General features: G+C 32.5%; 2 protein-coding genes across 2 annotated transcripts; one reads left to right on the top strand and one right to left on the bottom strand.

Moving 5' to 3' along the window:
• Nucleotides 1-234: 234 nt before the first annotated feature.
• Nucleotides 235-2732, bottom strand: LOC144845378 (uncharacterized). The gene is made up of 2 exons (XM_078702664.1): nt 2369-2732; nt 235-2170 (listed from the first exon to the last, which is right to left on the bottom strand). The coding sequence occupies exon 2, from the start codon at nt 2079-2081 to the stop codon at nt 684-686; it is 1398 nt and encodes a 465-aa protein (XP_078558790.1). The 5' UTR covers nt 2082-2170; nt 2369-2732; the 3' UTR covers nt 235-683.
• A 1560-nt stretch (nt 2733-4292) lies between these two features.
• Nucleotides 4293-18034, top strand: LOC144845367 (putative E3 ubiquitin-protein ligase HERC4). The gene is made up of 24 exons (XM_078702644.1): nt 4293-4308; nt 4603-4805; nt 5040-5202; nt 5293-5369; nt 5652-5873; nt 6028-6083; nt 6643-6711; nt 9300-9324; nt 9537-9628; nt 9898-9998; nt 10270-10495; nt 11102-11250; nt 11610-11709; nt 12093-12282; nt 12635-12786; nt 13060-13137; nt 13693-13782; nt 14067-14309; nt 14571-14666; nt 14926-15041; nt 15363-15554; nt 16120-16303; nt 16637-16742; nt 16885-18034. The coding sequence occupies exons 2-24, from the start codon at nt 4604-4606 to the stop codon at nt 17091-17093; spliced, it is 3138 nt and encodes a 1045-aa protein (XP_078558770.1). The 5' UTR covers nt 4293-4308; nt 4603; the 3' UTR covers nt 17094-18034.
• Nucleotides 18035-18302: the final 268 nt, after the last annotated feature.

The raw sequence follows: 18302 nt of genomic DNA, 5'->3' as shown, positions 1-18302 counted from the left end.
GTACTACAGCTTTAGGCTTCTAAGTAAGCCTTGGTACATCTACCACTTCTATAGCTAGGCCAGCTTAGGCTTCTAAGTAAGCCTTGGTACATCTACCACTTCTATAGGCTTCTAAGTAAGCCTTGGTACATCTACCACTTCTATAGGCTTCTAAGTAAGCCTTGGTACATCTACCACTTCTATAGGCTTCTAAGTAAGCCTTGGTACATCTACCACTTCTATAGGCTTCTAAGTAAGCCTTTTGTGCTTGCTAGGTCCTTACCCAACAAGCCTAACTATCCAACTGGCAGCCACAGCCCAAGCAAGCTATGCCCTCATTAGCATAACCCATATGGTTGGTCACCTGTTCACTTGACACCCTTCAGTGAACACAAGCACAGTAACCTAGCTTGGATTTGGCACTTACATACCCACCCACAATTGCGCATTGCACAATTCTACATACAAATACAATGAAAGTGTAAAATCCAGGCATATAACACAAATTATCCATCAACTTATTGACTATAATGTTAAACAACAATGTATATAAGTAGCGACAAAAATAAAGTTAAATATAAAGTTCATTTAAAGTTTCTTAAGTTTTCTGTGTTTCCTTCTTTTGTTTTGTTCAATTCAGAATAATATAGGTAACGCCTCGGATTTACTTTTCCGGATCATCATTCTCCAACAGCAAACATAGTTTACTCACAGGCCTTGTCAGGATACTTGCATGTGTCTTTACCTTTACTTGCCGAACAAACCCATCCTTGTTTTGGAGATAACCACTTTTGTCTTCTTTGTAACAGCGAAAGATATTCACTTTTCCATCTCTCCCAGAAACGATCAGCCAAATATTGAGCTTGTTTCCATCTTCTCCGGAAGCAATTGGATTTCTCATCTGCTGAACAAAACTGTTCCACTCTAGACTTAAATTGTCTTATAAAACGTTTGAATTCCAAGGATTCACCTGCAAATTTCTTAATTTCCATTTGTGGCTTCCGCATAGTCCTTATCACCTCGTTCATATCAGTATAACCAACATTTCTATTAGAAGAAAAAGAATCCTGACAACCCTGCCGGTTTTGCGGAAACAGATGGCTTTGCGTAACAGGAACTACCACAGGAGTCACTGTGTTCGAAGCTAAGTTAGGAATTGTAGTAGGAGCAGGATCTGCTTGAGCAAAGTTTTGGGTTGCCAGTACATTTACGGGAACAGCAGGTACTACCACAGGAGCAACTGACGTTAGCACAGGAATTGTAACATGATCGGCTGGAGCAAAGGCTTGTGTTACATCACCAGGAACAACAGGGACTACAACAGGATCCAATGGGTCTAAATCTAATACAGGAATAGTAGCAGGATCCGCTGGACCAAGCGATAACACATTTCGTCGGTATGCACTATCTAGAAACCCTTCCATTGATGACGTACTTTTGTGGCTACCAGAACCCCTTCCGCTTGCGAAATCCCTTGCAACATTCAATCTTGCTTCGGCGACGTCTATCTCTTCTTTTAAAGCGTTTTCTTCTTTTAACTGTTTGAGTTTGAACTCTTCCTGTTTCAGTTTGAACTCTTCCTGTTGAATTCTCTGCTTTTCTGTGAGACTCCTCTGCCTGGCTAGCAACTCTGCATGTTTTTGCTCTTCTTGCATCACAAAAGCACTTAGTGATCGCTTAGAAGATTTTGAACTGTTAGTTGATTTCCTGCTTGCGGAGCGATGAGAATTTACCGCCGCAGACTGCTCTACCTCAAGCACCGCAAACCAATCCTCTACTTTAGCTTTTAAGTTTGCCAACCACACATCTTTGTCTTCAAACCATTCATTATACATTATTTTCTCTTCCTCGTTCAGCAAGCCACAAATTTCATCATGAAGGAACATAAATTCACCATACACCATTAACCAATCTTGATGCACCTTAATCAGATTTTCTCTTGTAACTTCCTTATTCAAAGAAGCTTTCAACGCTTCTGACACAAATTTAACACGACGCCACAACTCTTTGATTCCTTTCAGCTTTCGTTCCTTTTCATACTCTGCACCCTTCTCGGTCTTACGTTTTACTCTAACAGATTTCTCTGAAGCAGCTTCAGCCATCGTGGATATAACTTTGTAAATTTTATAACTGCACAAACAAGTTTCTTGCAAATGCGGAATTTAATTGTTCTCCAACTTGATCCGATTTACTATAACAAATAAATAATGATTACAAAATAATATATACAGTATCTATCATACAGTACAACATAAATAATTCTATACAATAATAATAGACCTTACATAAGTATCTAAATAAGTCATAGATAAAACAGTACAATATAAATAATTCTTGGTTCAAAATAATTACAACTATAATAATAATAAGATAAGTCTCAATTGCTTACCAAAGATATGCCTGGATAACATGTGCAGCTATAGCTATACACTATATCAATTACTACCGTACTACAGCTTTAGGCTTCTAAGTAAGCCTTGGTACATCTACCACTTCTATAGCTAGGCCAGCTTAGGCTTCTAAGTAAGCCTTGGTACATCTACCACTTCTATAGGCTTCTAAGTAAGCCTTGGTACATCTACCACTTCTATAGGCTTCTAAGTAAGCCTTGGTACATCTACCACTTCTATAGGCTTCTAAGTAAGCCTTTTGTGCTTGCTAGGTCCTTACCCAACAAGCCTAACTATCCAACTGGCAGCCACAGCCCAAGCAAGCTATGCCCTCATTAGCATAACCCATATGGTTGGTCACCTGTTCACTTGACACCCTTCAGTGAACACAAGCACAGTAACCTAGCTTGGATTTGGCACTTACATTACCAATTTATGAAAGCAAAGAAAAGTTGAGGCAGAAGTTGATGATTGCCTTGGAGTATGCTCATGGATTTGGCCGGATTTGATCATCTGTGGTTTTAGCAAAATTTTGAAAAAGCAATGCCATGTCAGATCTCCCAAGTTTCCTGATAATTGGGGGAAGTTTCCTAGTATCTTACATTTTTTTTTAGTGTGGTTGAAATACAAGTTAATTTACTTACTGATGGTATAAACTATATAATAATAATTTAACCATATTACATCACTGTCTATTATAAATTGTAAATATACAGTAGTGTCAGTATCGTTAACCCTGTGTGAAAGTATACTATAAATAGTAAAATTAAACATTTATTAGGGGTCAGCTGTTGAACCATTATGGACCTATAAATTAAATCCTATCTAATGTATAGGTCGATCCGTGCTTGAACTGAATAACTCTGTATATTATAATATTTAACTATGGACCTATTACACCATACCATTATGTGTTCGAATCTCAGTGGGAGCTGACTTGTAACTGTTCTGACGAATTTCTTCATCTTCAAAATTTATAAAGTAATTTATTGATTTCCAGAATTTCACTGACTCATCATCTTCACTATTTATAAATTAATTAATTTCCATAATAATAAATATCACTGTGTGGACTCTAAAGCACGTCTGGGAGAAGAGAGCCCATCAGATGTATATAGACAACGTAGGCATTTATCATTGAATAATAGTCAAATCCTTCTTCTATGGTAAATAGTTTTGGCGAATGGTGTGTGGACTTGTTCTGAAATAAAGTTAATTGGTTGATTTCAGATTTAATTAATTGATAATCTAAATCAACTACAGAAAGAAAACTGAATCCAATCATAATATGTAATATTATACAAAATGTTTACAGTACTACTGAAAACTAAAATATTGATAATAAAGTAATCATTATTTCTTAAATTATTAAATAGAATATCAATTTAAAAAAGCATCATTTAATAAAGAAAGAACAATAATTAAACCTGTTACGTCAACAAGTTTTTTGTAAGGAATATTTCTTTTTTATAACCATGGAATATATAACTTGTTTTCTCGTGATTTGTTTGTGTGAATAATAATAATAATATTTATTTCAGCTTGTGTTCTTATGTTCTACGTTTTTCTTATAAAATAATGTTATGCAGCAATCTGATTTTATTTTCATATGAATTAGACCAATATATATATGAATTGAAATAAGCCAATAGTAATAAACCAATAAGTTTCTGTTTCCAAATAATAATAATGTATACAGCGCCCTCTTCAGAATGTTGACATTAAAAAACACTCTTGGAAATTCCCAAAGGAAGATGGAATTTCCAATCGTACTTCAAATAATTTATAAAACTATTCAGAATGATAAACTACACAAGGTATATTGTATGCTGTGATCACGAATGAACTAAGCATAGTTGTAATTCATGTGAAACGGGTAAAAATTGGAAGATAAAGCTACAGTACTATCAAGCCTAGATAGTATACTGGCTATAGTAAGGTAGGTAGGGAGTTTTTTACTCTGGCAGAGTCATTTCTTAGTATAGCCTTGTCGATGAAAGCTAGACGAGTGTAAGTTGATAGACCTGGACTGGGACCAACATATATAGTAATTGTATACTTCTTCACTCTATGATTATTTATTCGTTTTGTTGTTTGTGTAGAATAATATGGATATTGCCGCTATTACCGGCTTTGGCAATAATAAATTGCATATAGTTAAATGTGCCAATAGCTAATTTCCTTCCATTATAGCTCCATGAAACTTGACATTCTAGATGTTTGAATCTTAAAGAATGACATCATCAAGAGTGTTCTGCTTGAATCCTGTTAAACATGATCACCAGGATGCTGCTGCCCCACGTCCAGTCATCAAAGAGTTGCAAATATTTAATAATCGCTCCATTCAACACATAGCATGCGGCAATCACCAAACTGTCTTTGTTCTGACTGACGGAACAGTTTACACATGTGAAAATGAAGAGAAGTCTACTCCAGGTTTGTTTTTCAAATATAAAACACATGAAAAAATAAACATTTTCAGGCAAATCTGTGACCTACCACACAAAATTCTCTGTCCTAATTGTGCACTTTTCTTCCCAAATTGCCATTCTTTGTAAAGTAAATATATATTATAAATATTTCAAAGACAAAATCTTTTCAGATAAACCTAATCCTGTGTGTTGCTTTAGAACTTGACATTCAAATAGTGGTGTGGTTCTTTTTTTGCAGTGCATGTTTCTTCCCTGGATACATTTGTCATTGTACAAGCCGCCTGTGGGGATGCACACAACATTGTCATAAGCGACAAAGGTCAAATTATGAGCTGGGGTCGTGATTCTGAAGGTCAATGTGGTCATGGTGAAGTGCATTTGAAGAAGAGAACAACACCAAAGTAATGCAACAATTTAAAAATAAATTTGATATTTTGAAACATATACTTTCTTAAAAAAAAAACTTATTTATGCTTGTTTTTATTTTTCAGAGTCATAAAGGGTTTATCCAAAGAAATCATTATCCAAGTGGTCTGTGGATCTAAACACACCTTGGCTCTTGCCAAAAGTAATTATATACAGTAACATTCAATAATAAAAAGAAAGATAATGATTTCCAATCAAATTGAAGGATATCTAATTATCCACTGCAAATAGAGAAATCCATCGCTTACTCCAATATGAGAGAATTTTTGTCTATGTTTGTTCCTTATACAATTTTATATTGCATTTATCAATACACATAGGATACACATATCAAAATGACCAGCATTTTTTAAACTACATTTTAACTGCCCTGGTTTCCTATACAGTACCAGAGAGATTTAACTTTTAACTTTTTTTTGTGAAGGTGGTAAACTATATACATGGGGTGATAACAGTTACTGGCAGCTAGGCTACAGAACTATTCTAGACCATTGTTCCAACCCTACACATGTCTCCTGCTTGGCTGGGTTACCTATCCAACAAATATCATGTGGCGGCAACCATTCCCTTGTCTTAACATTCAATGGCAATGTTTTTGGTTGGGGATGCAACAATTCCAGTCAACTTGGTAAATATGATGAAAAAAGTAAGTAAGTATTTTCATTAGACGTAAATGCATTTTTTTAATTAGGCTAAGTAAAAATAATTGTTATTATAATTATAATTATCATTAAATTCATTATTTGCAAAAAATAGGTTGTACAGTTCTTTCAGAGGCTGTTTTGTATATTGATATATAGGTTGCATAGCTTACATTGATACAACTAACAAGAAATCAATGCTCCCTGCTTTTAAGGTACGTTATCTGATATGATTTTCCATGCATGGCATAAAATTAGCTAACAAAATATTAAAAAAACAAACTACTGTTTACATTAACACAATTAAGGATTGAGCTTAGTTGTCTTGATTTGTCAGTGTCAGGACAAGTATGAGTTGATCTGATTTTGAGTGGAAACCTAAAAATAAATGAAATAGACTATATCAAGTAACGAATAATTAATATTTTGAAACATTGTGCCAAACCACCACCGAATGAGTGGCCGAGACAAGTGGAACCGTAATTACGTAGCCATAACATTGGCAAGGGTTCGAGGCTCACTCGCTCCATGGTTCTGGTGGAAGAATAAGTCTTCTCGGATAAGGACTATAAACCGTAGGTCCAGTGTACAAATCTAGCTCAAGTGCACTTTAAAGAACCTAGTACATCTTTCGAGATGAGTAGGGGGATAACCCGGTGTACTAGTACATGACAGCCACTGGTCGTAACTGGGCCCTCTGGGAGACCAGTCTTTGACTGAAGAGGTCACCCAGTATAAATAAATACTCTGTACTGTACCCTTTTATAACTTTAGGCTGTAAGAGCAAAGAAAAAAACAATTTTAGTGGATGATCTATCAAAATTGATAGAAACAAACTTACAGGTAAACCATTGTAAATTATTAATTTTTCTTATTTGGTATTGGCCAATATGACGGCACATAATACAATACATGTCTATCAGTTAATTTATTAAGTTCATAATACAATTTGTAATGACCCTTGTTGTGAATTATCCATGATGGGCAGCAGATTTAAATCATCTAAGTGTCCTACTCGGATTGAGGTCTGCAGCACAAGTACTTTTGTTAGAACCACTGATTTTTTTAAATATAACATGCATTTTGTATCAATAACAACTATTTGCAAAAACTAATATACACATAGTCTGAGAGATATGAGTCAATTTTATTGCACATATATCACCATTGGTCTTAATATGATTTTTGTGTGAGACAGACTTTGGTACTTCTGAAAACCCAACTCTTAAGTGATTTTGGTGATGCACTCTCAGGTCAGAGGTCAATTACCTATTTTTTCACCGAATTTTACAAATATCTTTATTTTATGGCACAGTATTTGATGAAATGCATCAATTATTTCGGAATTAGGTTCAATGTAAAGCTGTATCATACGACACATTGATTATCATTAATAGTCATTTGAGTCAGTATTTTATAAAATATATGGAAAATAATCTCATTTTTTTGCATTTTTTGGTAAAATTTTATTATTTATTTTAATGAATTAACAAATATTTTTGTAACATATGCTTGAATTGTTTTCAACTTGTAAAAACTGCCATAACTATATGGGAGTGGATATCTATATATAAATTTACGTAAGGGCAAAATTCGGTAAATCGCGCGTTATTTCTAGAATGTTTACTCGATGGATATAAAGTTGGTTAGAATCTCGGTACTGATTTTAACCACCTGATGTAACCCTGTTTACTAATTTTACGATTTGCCCCAAATAGGGGTGTTTTCCGATCGTGGTATACACTGTCTAATGGATGTCCTCTTAAAAAATACCTGCTGCACACAATAATACAAGGATGCTTCGCATTTTCCTATCTCCTCCTACGATAAAACCGGTTGAACAGCTCGAGTACAGTATCATAATGTTGAAGACAGGCCGATTTTCTTTAAAAAATACTATTTTGATAGATTTAATATACGTTTATACAAATGTATTGATTTGTGATGAATGGAACATTCCAATCTCTGTTCCACAAGTTTCCATTCCCTCAGGCGTCGTAAAGACAAGTACAGTCATAACAGAAATTCGATCCATTTTTTCCCAATCTGTGCTGCAGAGGTTGGATATAGGTATTTTTTTAACAGATAATGTACAATTAACTTTATTATTGCAGTTAAAACACCATCCACACCACCACCCTCCCCCTCACTGGCATGAGTAGCGTTGTAAAGCTAGTAGAGGACAGGCTTACAGTACGAAGGATCACATATGCCCTAAACGCAGAACAACTTTGGTGGTTAGGAACCAACTTAAGTATGAATTGGCTCTAAGAAACAATTGAAAACCTTTAGGCCTACTAATTAAGTTGAGTTAGATAATTATCTATTGACGATTAAAGCGAATTTACGATTTACCCCGAATAGAGGTGTTTACTTTATTACTGACAGTTCCTTCTGAACATTTGTATTAATTAATAATGTAATTACAAAAAAATATAAACGTTGTATTAGTGATGTATCGTTACATGTACTGTACTATTTCAATCGACTATGACGGTGATAGTTTCAACAAAGTATTAAATCGCAATGTTTTACTGTGTTTAGTGTATATTATTAAATTATTAAAATGCTAAAATGAGATTCTTTTCCATATATTTTGTAAAATAATGACTCCAATGACTTTTAATGATAATCAATTTGTAGTATGATTCATCAGCTTTGAATTTGAGCCTAATTGCAAAAGAATTGCGTGAAAAAATAAACCTCTGACCCGAAAGTGCATCACCAAAATCAATTGGGTTTTCAGATGTACCAAAGTATGTCTCACACAAAAATCATATTAAGACCAATGGTGATATATGTGCAATAAAATTGACTCATCTCTCAGAATAACAGTATCACAGTTTTTTTTCATAGTACCACACATACCTAAATCCTAGGCACTAATGCATGTTAGTACAGTATTTCTATCAACACATATAACATCAACCTAATCTCCTAAATATTACTGAAGCTAACCCTCTAAATATTTCCTTCTAGGGTATAAGCTCAGTAGCACCCAACTTAGGGGCGTGTGGTAATATTAAGTGTAGCATTGTGTGGCACATGGTGTTTAGTAGGACCGCTTTTCAGTCATAACGATGGGTATCACTCACTAAATCACAATTTAAAATATTGCTTGCCGTCATGCCTTGCTTTATGGATCTTGCGACTATGCTGATTGGTTAGTTGTTGACCATGCACATGATTGGAATGATGGAAGATCAAATAAAATTGAAATATTATTTTAAAAGAAATGCAGATATTGTATTACACATAATTTTGATATTTTACCTTTTATCATTACAAATAGTGGTTCATGTTTTAACTTGGCATTTGTTTCTGACTTTTATATATTGATTTTACTTTTTGCTTAATATTTATTTTCTCATTTGAGATTAAATTTAATGTATTTATTAAATTTACATTTTTGCATTTTCTTCTGAATCAAGGAGCTTCGCCATGAATACAATTTGAGTAAGTACAACAGAGTTTAAAGTTCTTGTTTATTTTAAAATTTGTTCAACTAAATTACACTAAATCTATGTTTTTAGATTTTCAATCATTAGCCTTGTACTATATAACATTTTAACACTACACCCCTTAATTAAAGGAGCCACTTTATTGGGTCCCGAAGATGTACCCTTTATAGAGGTTCTTCTGTATCATCACCAAATTCTATTTCTTAGTTTCAGCTTCCACAGTGCCACACAAATTGGATTTCCTGACACAAATTACCAGCATTTCTTGTGGACACAACTTTTCAATGTTTCTTTCAAAGGTACACCATATGCAGTTTTGTTTTAATTTTTCTGAATTTGATGTGGTATAGTTTGAGTGAATTATATGATTGTTTGTCTGGTCAATCTGGGTTCAGTGTGAACATAGCTTAAATGTAACATAAAAATATGACAGGACATTTTAAACGACATTATAAACCACATTGATATTTTAGAACACACTTACAGTTGACATAATCAGTAAATATACTTTAATTTAATACTATCATTTCTATTATTAATTCTTGTTATTTTCATGTTAAATAATTAGAATGGTGAAGTTGTAAGACTAGCCAGAGATTTGAATCAAACTTGGAATGAAAAAATAGCGGAGATAAAGAAAGAAGAGGACAAAACAATAATTTGTACAAGGTAAAATTGAATTTATTTATTTTATATAAATGTTATTGTTTATTGTTTGAAGGGTCTTTCACACCTGCTCCGGTCCGGCTCTGGTTTGGCTCTGGCAAATAAATGTTTCATTTTCACATTGCTCCATACCAATTCAATTTTATTTTCCGGGAGTGGAACCGGAGCAGGTGTTAAAGATGCTTTACTTCAGTGTTCCACTGGGTTTTAATTTCTAATTTAATTAATCTAAACTAAATTTCTAAACTAATATTTCTTTTTTAAACTATTTCAGACGGCACTCTGTGATATTGACTGGGGACAAATTGTATGTATTTGGTCCAACATCAATGCATGATCCTCACTCTGCGGTGTCCAATGATGATGACAGGTCTATGTTTGTATATGATTCTTTGTCCAGATGTATTACTGATGCCACTGGCTCACCTGATACTGTTAACATCAGCAATGTTTATTGTGGTGGACTCCATACTTGCTATTTAGTAACAGATGGATCTGTGGTATGTGTATTGCAACTACAGTAGAAATACCTATTATTATTTTTTCTTTACATATTAAGAGGACACCTTCAGGACCCAACAAGTGTACCATTATTAGGGTGTCCTCTGAATAGGAGTGACCTAAAGAGAAGGTTAACTCTACATTTAAACTGGTGATAATCACTGGTGATAGTCACAGTTCCTAGTTTGATTTGATTGATTTAGTAATACGCCCAGTGGCTTGTTTAGGCTGATCCTACTGATTAATGTAATAATCCCCTTCATTTAAATTTATTCAGTGGTAATCTGCTAATAAAGAGGAAAATGTTGGGCTATAATGTTATAGTGTAATTGATTATTCAAGTATATAAATGTTCAAATAATTTAATATGGTATCATGGGAAATTAATTCCTAATACAGTGTCATCCTAATTTCACGCTAAATAATCACAATGAACTTGCTATATATTTTTTTCTTAATGGAATTTTTCAGACTGGATCTGCTAACATAAGTTATTTGACCAATGACTCATTAGAAAATAATTGATACTACTGTACCTACAATTCTTCTGTAAAATGGCTGTTTTCCCACAAATTTTTAGAATATGGCATGTTTTTATTTTCTAGTCAAGAAGTAAAAAGCCAGCTGAAATGATCTACTATCTAGAAGGAGTGTTCAAAGACTTACCAGGATCTAGTGATATTCCGAAAGGTGTAATTCTAACTATTTACAAATTATTTTCATCAGCAGAATGTCTAAATAGTGCTTTTACAAGGTGAATATGATTTGTTGAAAACCAAAAAAACCCTCAATAAAAAATATAATAATTATTTTTTCAGACATCCAATTTTTGTAACCTGTACTATTACATTGACTTCTTTGTAGTGAAGGCCTTAGTACTGATATTACCGGCATTTTTCATATTTATAATGGACCACATGATTATGCGAGTAGTGAGGCTATGTAGTTGTTTGTCAAAATCTGGCCCAAAAGCCTTCAAAACAGCTCAAAGTATATGCATAAATTTTATATTTCCAGTTTAAATCCAGTGATAATGTCCACCATAATTGTTGAATGTAAATGTACAACTAAAAGCAAATAATTAAGTAACAACTTTTATTATCATTTCTGTAGTGTTGATCAGTTATGTAGTGAAGATAGTCCTGGACTTGATCTTCCTAGAGCAAAGAATGTTTTTAAAACAGTGTCAGAAAAACAAAACATTCTAAGAAAGGTTAGTTTCTTCTTACCTTTTTTATTTATATATTTGAAATGTAAAAAAAGATTCGTTTTGGACTAATGTTATTAGGGTTATTGAATGGGTTAAGCATTAACAATTTTATTGAATATGTTTGCCAATCAATATTTAAAGAATTATAATTCAAAATTATCCCGCTATGTCTTAACCATCCACTCACAGTCAAATTGGTCAGTGTCTGAATAAAGCAGTTCAGAACATATGTTCTGATATGTTTTCTGATGTTCTGGTTGCAGCTGTTAATAGTTCATGATTTAGGTTATTCGGATACAGTAGTAATAATAAGTTAATGTGTAGTTACAGAACACGCTCAGAGTGTTATAACAAGGGTAAGTGTTGCCATCATCACTTTATACTAGATTGATCATGCAATAAGCAGTCAACTGTGCCCAACACTTTTGACATCACCACTTGATGTTGAAGCACTTCGTGTCTACCTGATTCTATTGGAATGTCCCACAATGCAGTACCCAGAATCTTACCTTCAATCTATCTTGGCTGTTGCTAAAGCATTGTGCAATCTTTCACCTAAAATGTCAAAGGTCATTGGTATGTATTTTGTATTTTATAAATATAAATTTTTTTAATAGACATTTAAAAAAAAAATTTATTTTAATTATTTATTTTACAGTACAATTTGTTAGTGTTAGCCTGTTTACTAGATTAAAAGTGAATAAATGAGATCTTTAATGCTGTTGAATTATTTACAGTATTCTTCTACTGATGTTTCTGAAAAAAAAACCCAGTTTGATAGTGGGCCTATCGTGTTTGTGAATGTTGACTGCAGAGGTCTTTTAAAAAATGTCTGTTATAAATTTAAAAAGTGACAGAAGTGGAATTACACACTGTGCATCACTGAATAGTATAATATGTTAACAATGTATTTTTGGTTGATTTTTAGATACCTGGATTGGAAATTACTCTGCTCCAAACTTTGAGCATCTTGTAACAATTTTTAAAAATGTGATTGTACATTTAGTAATGAAGGAAATGGATTTGTTTGAACAAACACAGTTAATAATTGCCTTTGAAATGCTCAAGAAACTTTCTAAGGTAAAAACAATAGATTGATTGAATGGAATAACTAGAAAGAGATGATGTCAATAATAAAGTAATATGGCAGGGCAGTTTTCCTCTTTTTAAAATTATAAACTGTGGTCCATGCCAGAGAGAAACAAATTCACTTGTTTGTGCTTTAAAAAGTTGGTGGCTACCCTGTTACACTACCTCCGTCATGGATTAATGATGAAAGGGTGCGGTAACAGTTTAATAAAAACTAAAAAAAAGAATAAAAAAAGTTAGTTTCTTTTTGTTTCATTTTAATAGATTAATGAAGAAATGGATGATATAGTTTCTTATGCAGCATTCTATATCCATATGGATAAAGATATAGGCATGTTTCAGGTTGGTTAGTTATCAATCAAAGCCTTATTTGGTAGTAGTAGCAATAGTTAAGAAAAAAAAAAATGAGCCCATCTTGAACTTGTGAAAGCATTTCCATGTTACATTTAAAAAGTCTGTAATCTTTATAAGCTCATATTGATGTACTTTAACAGCAGTATCTGCACATGCATTTGTGAATCTGGTGTAGTGTACTTGCCTAGTCTCTCTCTTATCTAACAATCATACAGGTTTAACCATGCAGCAGATAATATAATAATATAATAAACAAAATAATTTATTTGGAAGCTACACTTTTGAAACAGTGGCACACTTCTTTAATGAAGGTGTGTCCAGAGTAAGTAAAATAAAAGTTAAAGAAAAAAAACATAATTTAAAAATAGGCCTAATTTACAAGGAAACTTAAATTAAATTATGTACAAAATATAAAAAAAAACATTAACAAAAGTAATACAGGATTTAAAAAACAAAGAACTAAGCACTTTTATTGTTATATGCATAGTCCAACAAAAAACTAATTTTAAAGTCTAGTTTAATTGTTATTGTTAATCATTATAGACTGTGCATTTATGGGGAAAATATCCATTTATTCTGGAGAATAATGTGAAGATGAATATGATCATAATTAACAATGTGGTGCAACAACAGGTAAAAGAACTTTGAATTCATCCACTTGATTACGTTTTTAACAAAAATGTCCTTTTGTGCAGCTTATGTAAAAAAATGTTTTACATACTTTTACTGTGTTTCATCTTTCTTTATAATACCAAAGTATAAGTCTAGTTGTCCGAATGTTGATAAATCTACTGAAATGTTATTTTACAGTACGTTTACAGTCATGTTTGATTGGTTATCTGGGCGATGAAACATGAATAAATTTAAGATCTCCACCAAGGTTGTATAACTAATGTCAATTTTATTCTTGATTGCAGGAAGCTATTAATGAAGAAATGTGGTTCCGAATGTTTCAACAGCAGTTAAATCCATTTTTCAACATACTTACGCATCCTGAATTACAGGGCATACCAGCCTTGAACATTACAATTGACAGAGAAAGGATTGTTGGAAGTGCTCTGGAAGAGCTAAGAAGATTCAGCTTATTTGAAGATTTCAAGAAGCCATTGAAGGTTCAATTTAAAGGTGAACCAGGAATTGATGATGGTGGTCCTTGTAAGGTAGTAATTAATTTTTAGTCTTTGCTGTTTTTTAAACAAGAATGAATTGTCAGGTATACTTTTTTAGACTGTGTCTGAATTCATTTACCAATATAGTATTAGTCTCCACCTTGGGCTACATGTATATGCCTTACATCCTGGTAAGTGTTTGTATGTTAGAAGATGTGATATTATAATACAGTATAGTAATATCTTCAGTAGTGTAATCATTTAGTATAGGTAGCTGTATATCTGTTATTCCTATTACTGTACTTTTTTTAGGAGTTCTTCTTGCTGATTTTCAAAGAAATTCTTGATCCAAAATTTGGGATGTTTACGGTATTAAGCGAAACAGGAAGAATTTGGTTCAATGCACAGGTAAAGCTTCAGATACTGATAATACTAATAAAAATATGTCTACACTAATATTCCACAATGATAAAACCTGTATCTTGTTGTAACATGTACCATAAAATCTTGTAAATAATACTACTTTAATGCCATTAAAAAAGTAATATGTATACAGGTAACTATGTCTCTGCCAAATAATAATAGCACATGGTGTTTTTAGAGAAAGAAAGACACAAAAGGTTAGTACTTTCTAATAATATAAGTTGTTTGTATTTGCTTTTATCAGTATGAAGACAAGTCAATGTTTCGAATGGTTGGAATACTGTGTGGATTAGCAATCTACAACCAAGTTATTGTAGAACTTCCATTTCCCTTGGCACTCTACAAGAAACTTCTCAATAAGTAAGTGATCATGTAATATACTATTTTATTTTATAATAATCTTTGCCATTTGATTGGTTGGTTTTGTATCATGTGTCATTCAGTATTAATTCTACTAAACAATGATATTTAATGGTGCTAATGCATGTTCAGCTTTTTGTAAACATTTTGAAAATGTTGTCTGTTACCATAGAGTAAAGCTGTTACAAACCTATAATAGTGTTAACCTTCTATAACTATATGGCCAAAATCAGAGTGAGCTTTCTTATTGAATGTAAAGCTTGGTCAGAAATGATGATTCGTTATATTATAACAAACATTAAGGTTATTATTTTTCCCCAGACCTATGTTTCTATCAGACATGAGCCAATTGGATCCAACAATGGCTTCCTCCCTGAAAAATATCTTGGATTATGATGATTACGATCTTCAAGATGTTTTTGACATCCCTTTCCAATTTTCATCAGAGTTTCACACAGATATCATTGACCTGAAGGAAGGAGGAAAGGACACTCCTGTCACTTATGACAATAAGTTAGTTTAATAATTAGTACTTTATCAAAAAACATTCAATTCAATTTATTTGGTAAAACACATAAACATAGCATAACATTTGTCTTGCTTTTAAAATATAGCAACATAAAACACCATATGAAGAACAACAAATACTAAGAAATTACATAGTCAAGATCATAAACTGGGTTTAAAAAAATGCTGACTACAACATCACAAAAGAAAGATACAAATGCGAGATGATCAGTAAAGTAAATTATTTTACAAAATTGTAATACATTCTAAACATTTGAACATAATATTCTGATAATGCATCAATATAATTAACTTATTGTATTATACCAATTTAGAGATCTTGTCAACATTAGTCTACTGTAGTTACTGTAGTAACTACTTTTTTAAAACTGAAACATATTGTATGACTTTAATTGTTTCAATGTAGAAGTTTCTTAGTCAGTAATACTGTGCATGCTTCCCAAAATAGAGTAAACACAATGTAGTTACTGCAGTAACTGCAGTAGAATATTTTTAAAAGAGTTCCTTACATTCTCTCAATTCACCAAATTATGTCTGATTTATATTTTAGGCAAGAGTTTGTAGACCTGTATATTGATTGCATGTTTAACGAGTCAATAAAAGAGCAGTATAGTGCTTTTGCAGAGGGGTTCCATCAGGTCTGTGGAGGACCAATACTACAGATGTTTCATCCAGAAGAACTTATGTCATTGGTTATTGGCAATGAAATCTATGATTGGGAAGAATTTGAAAGTGTATGTACAGTCAAAATGTTTTGTTTTACTAATTATTCAGGCATTTGATCTCTGTATCTTGTAGGCTAAGGCTGTGAGATTCAATATACAACTTGTTTTCATCTTACTCTTTTGTTTTAAATAGTTGAACTAACACATTGTTATAAATTGTCAGTAATTAATTCTCTGTAGTCTTCTGTTAAAACTATGAGCCATGTGTGGTATAATCAGAAAGATCTGAAGTTGGACTGTATTAACTTTAAAATAGATGTGGTTTTTTATTTTGATACTACTGAATGCTTCCACAATTCTGTTCATTTCACAAAATGCCAGCCTTATACTCTTTCTTTACAGTTGGTGGAATACAGAGGCATTTATAACAAAGAGCATAAAACTATCAAGAATTTTTGGGAAGTTTTTCATCATGAACTCACAGAAGAAGAAAGGAAGAAATTCCTAGGCAAGTACAGTGTGATAAATTCAAAGATTTATTGGCCTTATTATTGAAGTTACGATTTCTAGTGAGTTTACCTATGACAAAATTAAGTATATCAGTTGTATCAATTGTATTGTATTTATTTTTCTCTTGATTATACTTCCAGAATTCTTGACAGGTAGTGATCGGATCCCAGTGCAAGGAATGTCTCAGTTGAAGGTGATATTCCAATCAGTATTTGGAAGTACAGACTTCTTACCATCTGCTCAAACTTGTTATAATTACTTTAATTTACCAATTTATGAAAGCAAAGAAAAGTTGAGGCAGAAGTTGATGATTGCCTTGGAGTATGCTCATGGATTTGGCCGGATTTGATCATCTGTGGTTTTAGCAAAAGTTTGAAAGAGCATTGCCATGTCAGATCTCCCAAGTTTCCTGATAATTGGGAGAAGTTTCCTAATATATTAAATTTTTATTTGAGTGTGGTTGAAATACAAGTTAATTTACTTACTGATGGTATAAACTAATAATACTATAATAATTTAACATATTACATCACTGTAAGATAAAATGATAAGTTGCAGTATAAAATTAAAAATTTATATTAGTTAAGATCAGGGACTGCTGACTCTTGTAGTTACAGTAATCTTATTTATTTTAGCGGTCCCTGACCAATATATCTCTGTATATTTTATCTTATGGTTTGTTGGTCAAATAAATAAATGAAATAAAATTAAATATATAGTAGTGCCGATATGTTATGGTAAAACTATACAATATTAATTATACTGATTAGAGGTTGGTGGTGGCTGTTTATCCTTAAACTGAATAACTCTGTATATTATAATATTAGACCATACCATTTCATTCTGATTATGGGTTCGAATCTCAGTGTGGTTGTTTCAATAATATCATTGTGTGGTCTCTGTTTCACCTGTCACAAGTTGTAGTTAAAAATTTAATTGCAATTGTTGATATTTTTAATGCTGCCCTCTGTTGTTTATCTGAGTTTATTTAGCCTTCATACTTTCTTCCAAGCTTTGAACCATTAATGGAATATACAGTATAATTGGTATATAAGCAGGGAGTTGCTTACAAACCCCTGATATAAGTACTCTTGGCGTTGTCTTCTGTTCTGATGATGAGAATAGTTTCTCAAAACATGTCACATTTTAAGGCAGTTTGCCTATTCATCAAACGCCTCACTATTGTTATTTTAGTTCGGTGGAATCATTCATGATTTATCTAATATAATATAATAATTTGTTTTCTTGTGATTTTGTTGTTGTAAAATATTATGATATATAAAATCTTTATTTTAAATAATTCCAGCTTATGTTCTTTTATGTTCTTGGCTTTCTTATAAAAACGGTTTGTGGAGCAATCAATAAAATAAGCCACATAACCATGATTTAGAATTGGTCTGTTTGGTACATGGTACACTCATTTATTGTATTGTATTGACATATGTATCCTCTGGTAAAGCATCAATGCATCTGGTGTCTCGAAAACTAAGATCTCAATTCATCTTGTAACATCTGCAAACCATGATCAATTCACTAGCTTACCATTTTCATACCACAG

This window comes from Antedon bifida, chromosome 6, assembly GCF_963402885.1.
Source record: "Antedon bifida chromosome 6, ecAntBifi1.1, whole genome shotgun sequence".
Classification (NCBI taxonomy): Eukaryota; Metazoa; Echinodermata; class Crinoidea; order Comatulida; family Antedonidae; genus Antedon; species Antedon bifida.
Note: the sequence above shows the minus strand (reverse complement) of the source record. Positions and strands in the feature narration are given on the sequence as shown.